Raw genomic sequence first — 11,624 nt, forward strand, 5'->3', positions numbered from 1 at the left:
ATGATGCTCATCATGAAGCTAATGGAAATTTTTTAAAGTCGTTCATAATAGATGTAATTTGAATGAATCACATGGGGGTTTTTTTCCACTTTTTATTTTTACAATTTGAAGATAAATTTACAAAGAATGCATATTAATAAATGCAAATACATATTTGGGTTCATAGAAAAGAACTCAGATAATCTATTTCTGTCATTGTGTTCAGCCAATGTTTGAATTGCTGCAGTGTACGTGTTAGAAAGATGAACTCATCTGCTTTGTTTGGTTTTCATTAGCTTCTTTCAGTCGTCTCATCATTAATGTGAAGGAACAGAGGATTTTCTGTGCTTATGTAGCTGCTGGGATCATCAAACACATAAAATCATCTATTCCTTCACATCAGTGACAAGAGAAGACTAAAGTTAGCTAACCACCACCAAACAAAACAGGTGATTTCATCTTTCTAACACACTGGAACATAGTGACTGATTCTCCTGACTACAACTTCTAATCATGTCATTTCCAACCTAAAGACTCTAGATATACAGCAGCATATGAAGATAAGTTTTTACATCTGTCCTCAGTTTTAAAGTCATCTCTGTTTGCAGGTACAGCTCGCTGCCAGCTCATTTTAAAGACAGAGCTTTCGCCATGTGGCAAAACAAATGGGACGCCTTCATCTCTGATAATTCGTGACTGTCCAATTATAACTGATCCTGTTTGACTTGAACTATAATATTAAAAAAAAGCCCAGGATGTTGCCTGGTCTAATGGAGCACCAGCCTTGCAGGTCACAGTACCGGTATCTCTGAGTTAATGTGCTGTTTGTGTGCAATAATCATATGTTGTATCTTCCATCTCTGACCGCTGCACTGCTGGACAACCAGTCTGAAGCCCATGTCTCCCATCGCTACTTCCAGACATCTCTTAGTGTCTCTGTTCTGGATCTGTCCTCCCTGTGAATAAAAATGGTTTCATCTTTAACTTCCCTCCAGGAAAACCACTTTCTGTGTTGCTTAGATTGAAATAATTGTTTGTACCTGTTTGAAGTCCCACAACATGTGGAGTTTCTTCTGTTCTGCGAGATTGCACTGATACAGTCCTGGTAAAGCTCCTGCATCAGGATCCACCAGACAGTTGTTGCTATTGTATTTGTGTGATTTGATCCCACCAATGTAAAGTTTTCCATCAGTGAGGTAATAACAGTGCTGAGAGACAGAAAAACAAAATCAAGCAAGAAGCAAAAGTCTGAATGTTGTGAGCTGCTGATCGTTACCTGAGGGGAGAAGAAGTGGCATCCATAGAGGATGGGTGTGGAGCCAGGAACTGGACCCTGATCCACACACTGATCAGGCTGGAGGGCATTAATCAGCTGCACAAAGAAAACCAAACATGAATAAAATGTTTCATGTCACCATGTAGTTCTGTGGAGGCCACCAGTAACCAGTACATTATCTAGCTTTTTTTTTGCATCTATCATGGTTAAGTTCAAATTTATTGCCAGTAAATTTTCACAAAAAAAACTCATTAATTTTGAGATTAATTTCAAAGTTTTAAGTCAAAAATGTTCAACTTCTTTTCTATCTATAATGATACACTAACAGAGTAAAAAAACTCAAAATGCCACAAGTAGACCAGAGAAAGTTTTACAATTTCTGCTGAGCTTGGTTGTAAACGATCTCCTATATTTCTATTTTTTCTGTCTTGTATTTCATTCAAGGTGGCATTAAAAAATATCTTAGACCATTAAAGTAGAGAATAATTGTGAGATGGAAGGAAAGTGTGGCTTTCATTTTCATTACACACAGCAGCTGTTGTAATAAATCCACTTATTCTGATTGTGCATCACTGTTTTCCCAACCAGAGGCATTTTATTCAGGTAAAATACTGTCTGCTGATAACTACTCCACAGAGCCCAATCTAAAAAATATCTCACTCCCACGGTTTCCTTTAGCTGCCATTATAACTTAGCAGTAGCTAATTGGCATATTGAGACCCTGTGTGAGGATTTAAAAGCCCAGCATTGGTGGCTAGTTTTTAACTCACAGCTCCGTAGCTCAGCAGGTCCTGCAGCGGTTCCAGCATGGGGTAAACATTATCCAGGTACCACTGGAAGGGCTTACACTTCAGCCTCTCCCTCAGCTTCTTCCTTTCTGAAACATCCCCGATGTCAATTCCATGATTCTGTTGGAAAACACATTCAATAAGATCACATGAGGTTGTTTCCTGGATCATTAACCGCGTTTGTGGCCTTTCCCAAACCCTAATCAGATTATTTTTAATGACTAAAGATTGGACTCATGTTAGTAATAATGCGGCGTCTCGTCTGACCCCGATGGGGAGGTTCCAGGCCACTTCCACGTTGTATTTGTAGTCGTCCATCCAGACCTCTGCCACCCTCAGGGCGTTGCGCCTCATCACGGGGCTCAGGTCCGGGGCGTAGGGCTTACTGAAGCGTTCGATGTGAGCGATCTTCGAACAGGGAATGACCTCAATGCTGCCTCCACACAGCCACACCTGCCAAAACACAAACTCACTTTAAAACTGTCAAAGGAAGGCAAGACAAGAGCCTAAAACACACTTTTAATATGAATAATTCTTCACTAATAAGCAGGACAGTTGTTTGGTTACAGAAACCACCACTAGGGGGCAGATGACTGAATTCATCTCATAAGATATAAATAAAACAAAGCGAGACGAAATATTCAGTCACTCATCCTAATTAAAGATATAAGAATCATTTTGACATGTTTATTGGACTTAAGACAGTATAAGTAATAAAGAAGGTGAGTAAATAATTCATTATATAATGGGAGAGGTTAATAACCCTACTCTGAATATTTTATTTGATCAAATTATTCTTATTTAATATTTAAAACAACAACATAAAAATATTTACTTAACTTGTACATTTAAAATAATGTGAAAGAGCAGAAATTTTATGTATTCAATTTTCTTTTAATTACTTTTTTTATCCCTCATATTTGCACAACATTACTGTTATTTAACTGTCATCCAGTTTTTCATTTTGTGGTAAAATTAATAAATTAGAAACAAATATTGAAATCACTAAAATGAATATAAAATCAGCTAAATTGTAAATGTAAAATTAGAGATTAAAGTGAATTTTTTTTACTAAGGTAAAAAAATATAGATATTTCTTCCATATCATTCCAAAGTACAAATCTAATTATATTTGTTTACCATCTAAATTTATGACGATTCCATATATCAATTTTAATGTGGCAGGGACAAATTACTGAGCTAGATAAATAAATAGAATACAATAATAATGTATTGTCATTATATGTAATAAAATCATACATGCAATCATAAAATCAACACATGTAACATCTAAAGTCAAAACCATTTAATTGTGTTTCTTTTTGGTTCTGGGCTCATTTTAAATCTGACCCGGATGCCGAGCTCCACGTTTTCTCCTCCGTATATCTTCATCCCTCCATCAAGGCTTCCGATTTCTCCAAAAAACTTCCGATCTGCAACCAGTATTCCCATGATGGACGGGCTCCTGGTGGGACCAGAAAACAGATCAAATACTGACTGAAAGTGGCTGATGAATCAATATACAATATGTCTTCAGGGATCTATTCTGGGGTCAATTTACATTATGTGTTTACCTGTTACCTTCAGGTTTAGTTTTTTAAAACAGATATTGTCACTTTCCTGAAATAATGTCCCAAATCATTTTTTTAGAAAGTAAAATTACTACCATCAGCTGACGAGGCACCTTTTCTCTTCTTTAAAACATGACTTTGACGCTAGTTTTGACAACACTACCAGTTTGAACATCTTTTTATACCCTGTGAGGTCACATTTAACTAATACCACCAAGCTGATTTAAGACTTTAAAGGATAAATATTCCCTGCACAAAATGTCCTGCAGCAGGCTTTCTGTCAATAGTGCTTTGTGTGCTTTTCTTTAACCTGTTTGTTTCCCGTCATGGACGCTCTCCTTCACCAGAACACAAACTGGTACATAGCAACAACAACATTTTACAGCAATTAAGCCAAACACTGAGCTGGTTGTCCAACATGCGGTGAAAAAGGAACCAATGCTGAAAGTGAAGCAATCAGGACCAAGTGTGAAAATTTCATTATAATCTGATTATAGAAAGTTATGAACATGCCAAAAAAGTAACCTCTAAAACAAATCTGTTTAGCCACAAATGAGGGTCAACATTAAGTCACTGCTGTAACTGTAACCAAAATCAACGTAAACCGATCCATGACATTTTGATTTTTGCAAAATGAAGATGAGGCACAAAAAGAGATATTTGTAAATATTTAAAAGAAGAGGTTTTAGTTGTCCAACGATTCTGGTTTAGAGCGGGAAGATATGTGGGGTTCAAATAAAGAGCAGGAGAAATTGGAAACAAACAATGATAAAACAGTAAAACGTAACACTATCAACCAGATGTGAACTCAGTTTCATTTTGGGCCGTATGAAAAATCTGAATGTTATTAAAGTTGTGGCAGAATGTATTGATAAACCCCATTAAACTGTTGAAATATCAATAAATAGCTGTTTTCTCAACATTCAATAAGCGTTTCTTAAAATTAAATAATGTGGAACATCTTGTCCATCCAGGATTTTGACTGTTTTTGTGTGGGGGGAGGTGGGCGGGTTGGAATCAAAATCACAGATGTTTTGGTGCTAAATTAGAAGTATTTGTAAGGAATTTTTACTTTTTATTATTTGCTGTATCGGTCACTTAAACTTGATGTTTTTGACCAATTTTGCAGATTTGTGAAAAACTAGAGGGACTTATTGATGTAATCTGGAATCTAGAGGGCCACATAAAAAGCTACGGTGGGCCAGATTTGGCCCCCAGGCCTCGAGTTTGACACAAGGCCTATAAACTATAAGCACAAACAGTGTGGGCTTTCTAACAAATACGACTGACGTGACTCTTACTTGCCAGGTTGGGATTCGTCCTTCAAGGCGTACCATTCGGGTCCGAGTCCCTCATACAGGCACCACAGGGCCCAGTCAAAGCCATCACCATTGGTCCTATAAGGAATCACCGTCAGGTCGTCAAAGTTGACTTTATCAAAAACTGGTGTCAGTATCACGGTGCAGTCCTCTTTAATCCGAGCCAGCAGGGGTTCTGCCCTGCAGAAACAGAAAGCTATTTTACTATAACATTAACATAAGATGGAAAACCTCAGGATGCAAAGTCCTTCAACCAACCACTGAACATGGACCTCTATGTGTGCATCCAAGATGGCCACCACATCTCCCACTGCAGCTTTCCACCCCGACAGTCTGGCCTGGGTCAGGCCGAGCTGCTCAGAGTGCCGAATCTTCTTCACCAGACCGGGCCGCTCCTCATGGATGGAGCTAACGTACAAGTCCAGCTTGTCCAATAAATCCTCTGCAGCAAAATAAAAACAAAAATCTTCTGAGGAGGAGATTTGATCTTCTCACATTTAGGGGAAATAAGGATGAAGACATCCAAAAAAAGACAGAAGCATCTATAGGTCCAGTTTAAGCCAGGAACCTTTAGAGAAAAATAAAATATGTGAAACACTTAATTCCCATAAACAGAGAGACTTTCATACAGAAGTCCTGTCTGTAGTTGCTCTTGAATGAATGCTAAAACTTCACTCCATGAATTGCATTAACTCGCAGTAGCCCTCAAAATCAACCGCGTTTATAGACCATCAAGTCTTGACGGTCTATAAACGCGGTAATAAAAAGGTTGGGGACCACTGATCTAAGGGACGTTGTTAGTTAATCGATTAGAATTTTAATCCAATAAACAATTAATCAACAGTTTAGCGCAAATTGATTAATTGTTTGCATCGTTAATTCACGCTAAACATGATTTGCATTTTTAAACAGGTTTTTTTTCCCCCTCCCCTCCAGGGGGTCATTTTGTGGGCTCTAGTGTCCCTTATATGACAGTGGGCTGACAGGAAACGGGGAAGAAGAGGGGGGAAGACATGCGGCAAATGTCGCCGGGTCCGGGAATCGAACCCGGAACGGCCGCGTTGAGGACTCAAGGCCTCCAAACGTGGGTCGCGCTATCCCCTACGCCAACACGCCCCAACATGATTTGCATTCTAATGCATTTTCCTTGAATGTACAAAAGTATTACAAAGCATTTGTAAAAAACATAACAGTTTTCACAGCCTTTGTCTTTAAAAAATGTGATTCAGAAGTTGCTTTTCAATGAAAATCACAGAGCAATCTAAGGTTTTAGCTCTAAACAAATGCCTAATGCTCCTATGAATTATTCATCCTGCTGTTTTTAAGGCACATAAGACTTTGCAGAGCAACAGAAAAAAAATTCAGGCTCTGAGTTGAACCAAGTAGTAGCAGATGCAAAGAAAATACCAATGGCTCGAGTACTAAGCCCAGTGGGACGCCATGTAACAATGGAGCACAGTAGGATCTGGAGTAATTTAGAACAACACTGTCCAAGCCAGGGTCGCAAATTTCTTCACTGTACTCCAGGTGCCTTAACAGGATATAAATTCACAGAGCTGAAAACAACAACCAAGATCACAGAGACCCTGAATCTCTAAAATAAAGGTTCCCACATTATTTCCAGCAGAACTTTCAGATAAACCTCAAATGAAAAATACAAATTTTCAGTCGTCAAACTAATCCCACAGCTGATTGGACACCAAACAAACCGTTGGAGCTGTGATCGTCCACCAGTATGATTTCTCGCAGCAGCCGGGCAGGCGTCTTGTCGATGATGCTGCGGATGGCTCTCTTGATGACAGAAAGGGCTTCATCCAGATAGATCAAGATCACACTGAGGGAGGGCAGATTCTCTGGATACTGTTTCTCTGCACATCTGTAACCATAATTGAAGTAACTGTAAGATAATTCATAGTATTCATGAAAGACAAATATGAGGTTATTGACAAAAAATAAAAGATAAATTGCTTTTAAAGCTTATTCTAGCTTTATGTGATATATCATTTACATTGAAAGGTCTCTTTCGCCATCATCTGAGAAGAAGAATCCTTGATGAGACTTTTTCACCTTCTGTCCTTCATCGAGATCGTTCTGTTCTACTCCTACTAACCGAAACCTTCAGAAATTTATTGGTGATTCAAACAACTTTCTGTGAAAACCAGAGAAACATCACAGATGAATCTTATTTTGTCAGTCCGTGAACACAAAACACATTTGGAACCTATTGTTCTAATTTTGTTTCTCTATTTACTCCATTGTAGGAACATGTGTTAGATTACAAAGATGAAATAAGCTCTCAGTTTTACGTGATTAACCTATAAAAACGATCAATAAATCTACATTCTCTAATCTAAAGCCAGATCTCAGTTTAATCTATTTTATTTAATTAATTGCTTGTGTATAATGACTTGAAACCTAAATCACCAATGGTTTAGTCAAACTATAAAATTCTTATATTTCACATTGATCACATTGTTTCAGATGTAAACAATGCTTTGTTCCTCCTCCTGTTAAAGCTCATCACTAAATACGACAATAAGCTTGATTGTATGAAATGTAGTTGCAACATATTTTAATGCAGTTCACGTTCACCGTGTGCGTAGAAAACTTACTAAATTGCTCTCTTGCTTCATAAAGTTAGCACTTAGCATTACCAGGCGTGTGACATAAACAGCCCTGTCTGTCAGGAGAAACCGGATAAACCGCCTCATTGCAGCGGAACTTGGTTTGGGTTTCCACGTAGTTCGAATGAAGCATATTTTATAAACAAACCTTATTTAATTCCAGAGGTTTACAGGGTAACCTTGCCTCTAATTATAGATTTAACGTCCGTTTTCAAACTTATGGCGTCTAGCATCTGCCATCGAAAGAGTCAAAAGACCGTTGATATTTGCCATCTTGCGTTCAAAAAGTATAGCATCTGGTGATGGAATTACTTTAGTTTTTTATTATTATTAAATCTAGAAGGATTAGCTTTAGGGTGTATAAAACAAGATCTATTCAGAATAACCGTTGCTATTATTGCTAAAGTAGTAACAGGCTCTGCTTCAGCGGTCAATTCCTACGGCGATGTTTTCTCAGCAGTGACCCCTCCTGTTCAGGAAGGGAACTGCAGCGGTTTGGAGAAGGCATGCAGGTGAACACAGACACCCATAGGGGGCGCTGCAGCCAGCCCTCAATCAATACAGTCGTACTTTAGCTGCTCCTTTGAATATAATCGTAAAACAATAGAAATAATGCATTTCTCTGCAAATTGTTCACATGATATAAGAAATATTTGTAGAAAACTGTCTAACAATGCGCTTTGAACCGATGTTCAAAAGTCTGTTTCTATATGTTCTAGTTGATTTTTTATTTTTTTAACTTTTCCATGATGTCAAATAAGAAAGCAGAATATTTGAGCTGTTTCCTTAAAATACAGTAACTTAATTACTGTGAATTATTTATCAAAAACTTACAAAACATTAGATTTCATCATCTGGGTTTTGGTTTAGTTAGTTTTGTATTTAAATGTTAAAAAAAAGAGAATCCTGATTTAACAGAAAAAAAGCCAAGCTTAGTCAGCTCTAACACTTGTGTAATGCTAAAAGTTGGACAAACATTCCAATTTTTTAAAACTATTGTATTTATGCAGCATTTAAAATCGTTCTTAGTGCAACTATTATCTGTGTTAGCTCAATATTATTATCATTATTGACCTTTAATCTACCAGGAAAATCCCCATAAACTTTAAGAGAATCCATAGATCCCTGTTGCGCATTTTCAGAACAACAAGCAGGAATAATGTCAATAACGTCTAGACCTGTTCCAAATCAAATAAGAATCTTGGTTGCTTAAGGCAAATTGACTTTTCAGAGTTGGGAGGGTCCCTGTAATGACACCTGTGTGTGTGGAAACGGTGTGCCAGTTTTCACCAGATCCTGAAGAGGAGGAAGAGGAGCTCACCTCGGGGGTCTGGTGTCAGGAATGTCCCGGTTGAGCGGCAGCCGGTCACTCAGGAAGCCGTTGTATCCGTATTGCTGGAACAAACCCTCGGCCTCCTTCTGCTCCTCCTCCGACAGATCGTCCCCCCACTTGCTGAACAGACGGGAGTTGGGGTACAACTTCCTCACCAGCTTCTTCTCCTTCACTTTGACTCCTTTCTCTTCCTCCTGCTCCTTCTTTTCAAACTTTTTCATCAGGTTCACTGTGGACAAAAGCAACTTTAGTTTGTTTTACTTGCCCCACCCTGAGCCGCAAACAGCAGCGGCTCAGGGTGGGGCGGCTGCATAAAATCAACATTCAGAGCAACTGAAATTGCGATAATATATCCATATGTTACAAATGATGTTGACTTCAAGTCCTGTAGGAATTTATTTAGGTATTAACTACAGTTCACACTGTGGCATTTTAAGAATTTCAACATTGGATTACATTATAAAACTGAAAACAGACCAAGATTTGCATAAAACTTAAAAAAAGCAATTTTAGAAAAGCCATAACAGATATCAAAAAGCTAAATCATTTGAAAATAGCTTAATGGCTTGAAACCTGTTCATAAGTTGAATTGAGTTTCTAGCTAAAAGTATGTTGTAGCAGTTTGCTGTGAACGAGCACAAAGATTTTACTGAATTTTGTGGAATTCTGACAATTTTAAATGCAGTCAAAATGCATAAAAGTTCAAATATCTTAAAAATTGTGCAAATAGGTTAGTATAATTGAAGTAAGATAGAAACTAATTTACAAATAACTTTTCAGCGAGACACAGGACCTTGTTTTGAGTAAATAAGGCGTTAATAATGGTTTTAAAACGTGCAAGTTCCACTGGCAGATTATTTCACTTAAAACACTGCTTTTTAAAAATCAATATTAAAGAATTATTTTATTAAAATATGTATCTATATCCTGCTGAAAAGTTACGTATAAGTTGGTTTTGTCTTATTTTAAGTGTACTAGGATATTTGCACTAAAACTTGACAAAAATGTGTCTTTTTGGTCGGGTTTCTAGTGCAAATATCTTTGAAATAAGACAAAACCATCTTACAAGTAACTTTTCAGCAAGACATAGGAGATTGTTTTGAGCAAATAAATTCTTAATATTTATTTTTTTAAATGCTAGTTCCACAAGCAGATTATTTCACTTAAAATATGTAAAAATGTTTTGCTATAAGTTAAATAATATGCCAGTGAAACTAGTCCTTTTTAAAAAATCAATATTAAGGAATTACTTACTTAAAACAAACGTCTATATCCTGCTGCAAAGTTACTTGTAAGTTAATTCAGTTTTATTTCAAGTGTACTGAGATATTTGCACTAGAAACTAGACCAAAAACACTCTGTAAAATTTTGTTTCTGCAGTGAAAATGGTGACATCACCAAACAATATCGCAGGAGAACTGCTGAATCTGTTAAAGTATGCAGAACTAGTTAAGAGCAGAAAAAACATACATATCATGGAATAGAAAGAAAAGAGAAACAATCTGAAGAGGTGAGAGTGCTGACAAGCCTTGGTTTGTTTAAGAATTAGCATAGATGTTCAAATAAACCCAGAATAATGACATTTATTTTCTAAAACTCTTTTAAAAAGTTGTTTAAATCAACTTAAATTTGAGAGAGGTGTACCCACTCAGCCTGCTGATTTCCTCTTCCATCCTGTCCATCCTGCGGATCACTCCCTGACCCCGGATGGAGTCGTCATGCTGGGCTCTCTGCAGCCTCTCTGAGTGGGAGTGAAACTCTGTTTGTATGGAGCTCAGGTAAACCAGAGCTGCAGCCACAACAAAGACCATCAGCAAACCTTTGACCCAGCCGGATCTCATCCTGCTGCAGAGGTTGGGACGTTTCTGCTCTTCAAACAAGCGGCAGAAAGTTTTCAAGCTGGATAATCTTTCTCTGTCTCCACCCACATCGGTGAATCTGAAAATATAGACTTTAATCTGCTGGGCAGATTATCTCGTTTCAGTCTCACTCTTTACACAGTTTGTGTTTTCCTTCCTTTACACCTGCAGGGTTTCCGCCATTAACTCCACCAGCAAAATCTGTGGGGAAACACGGAGCAGGGGTGAAGGAAAACTCAGATATCAGATTACTTCTGCTGTTTTAGTGAATATATTAAATAAATTCACTAAAAACAGGTGTTATTTAATTCACTTAAAGCTTAATTTGGCTTCAATGCATAATTTGGTTAAATTAAATAAAAAATAGTTTTTTCTGATCCATGCCATGTTTTCCTTGAGTCCACTCTGACCTGAGGCATCCTGCTGTGAAATGTCAAAATGACAAATATTTTTTTAAATCAAACAAGAATCAAGGTGAAGATATGTATAAATATTCGACCTTCTTCATGACTGAAAAGATGCTCATGTAGATTGAATATAAAGGCAAAAACAGAACAAAGATTAAAATAAGAAGAAATTTCTGAATAAATAAATGGGTGATGACTAAAATAAAGTTAGTTTTCTCTACAATAGATTATTTCACCATCAGATGCTGACAACAATAGCATATATAATTGTTTTACTCCATATTTACTATATTATTTTCTATTTGTTTATTAACTATTTATTGTTTACCAAACTGGCACAACTACATTTCATAATAAAAAAAGAAAATTGAATATAAAAGTTCTTATAACACATTTATCTAATAACACTTTGAAGAATTTTGAATTAATATAAGTTACAACATTTAATTTCCCTTTGGGTATTTTTAA

General features: G+C 37.1%; 2 protein-coding genes across 4 annotated transcripts in view; one reads left to right on the forward strand and one right to left on the reverse strand.

The window, feature by feature from the left end:
- Nucleotides 1-701, forward strand: part of ada2b (adenosine deaminase 2b) — a 33,508-nt gene extending 32,807 nt beyond the window's left edge. The window contains exon 10 of the mRNA XM_032589850.1: nucleotides 588-701. Within this exon, the coding sequence (XP_032445741.1) occupies nucleotides 588-675 (88 nt within the window). The 3' untranslated portion in view covers nucleotides 676-701. The remainder of the gene's footprint in view (nucleotides 1-587) is intronic.
- On the reverse strand, nucleotides 81-11,002 carry LOC116736950 (probable polypeptide N-acetylgalactosaminyltransferase 8). Of its 3 annotated transcripts, XM_032589849.1 has the most exons (13): nucleotides 10,915-11,002; nucleotides 10,710-10,828; nucleotides 10,539-10,631; nucleotides 8,879-9,119; nucleotides 6,643-6,809; nucleotides 5,192-5,375; nucleotides 4,916-5,113; nucleotides 3,394-3,508; nucleotides 2,311-2,496; nucleotides 2,026-2,163; nucleotides 1,256-1,351; nucleotides 1,020-1,187; nucleotides 81-935 (listed from the first exon to the last, which is right to left on the reverse strand). In XM_032589849.1, the coding sequence occupies exons 2-13, from the start codon at nucleotides 10,729-10,731 to the stop codon at nucleotides 771-773; spliced, it is 1,773 nt and encodes a 590-aa protein (XP_032445740.1). In that variant the 5' UTR covers nucleotides 10,732-10,828; nucleotides 10,915-11,002; the 3' UTR covers nucleotides 81-770. The 3 variants fall into 3 exon arrangements, with proteins under 3 accessions (XP_032445740.1, XP_032445739.1, XP_032445738.1); XM_032589848.1 differs by lacking the exon at nucleotides 10,915-11,002 and having other exon boundaries at nucleotides 10,710-10,847; XM_032589847.1 differs by lacking the exon at nucleotides 10,915-11,002 and having other exon boundaries at nucleotides 10,539-10,847.
- Nucleotides 11,003-11,624: the final 622 nt, after the last annotated feature.

The sequence above is a fragment of the Xiphophorus hellerii genome, chromosome 17 (assembly GCF_003331165.1).
Source record: "Xiphophorus hellerii strain 12219 chromosome 17, Xiphophorus_hellerii-4.1, whole genome shotgun sequence".
In the NCBI taxonomy this organism is placed as follows: Eukaryota; Metazoa; Chordata; class Actinopteri; order Cyprinodontiformes; family Poeciliidae; genus Xiphophorus; species Xiphophorus hellerii.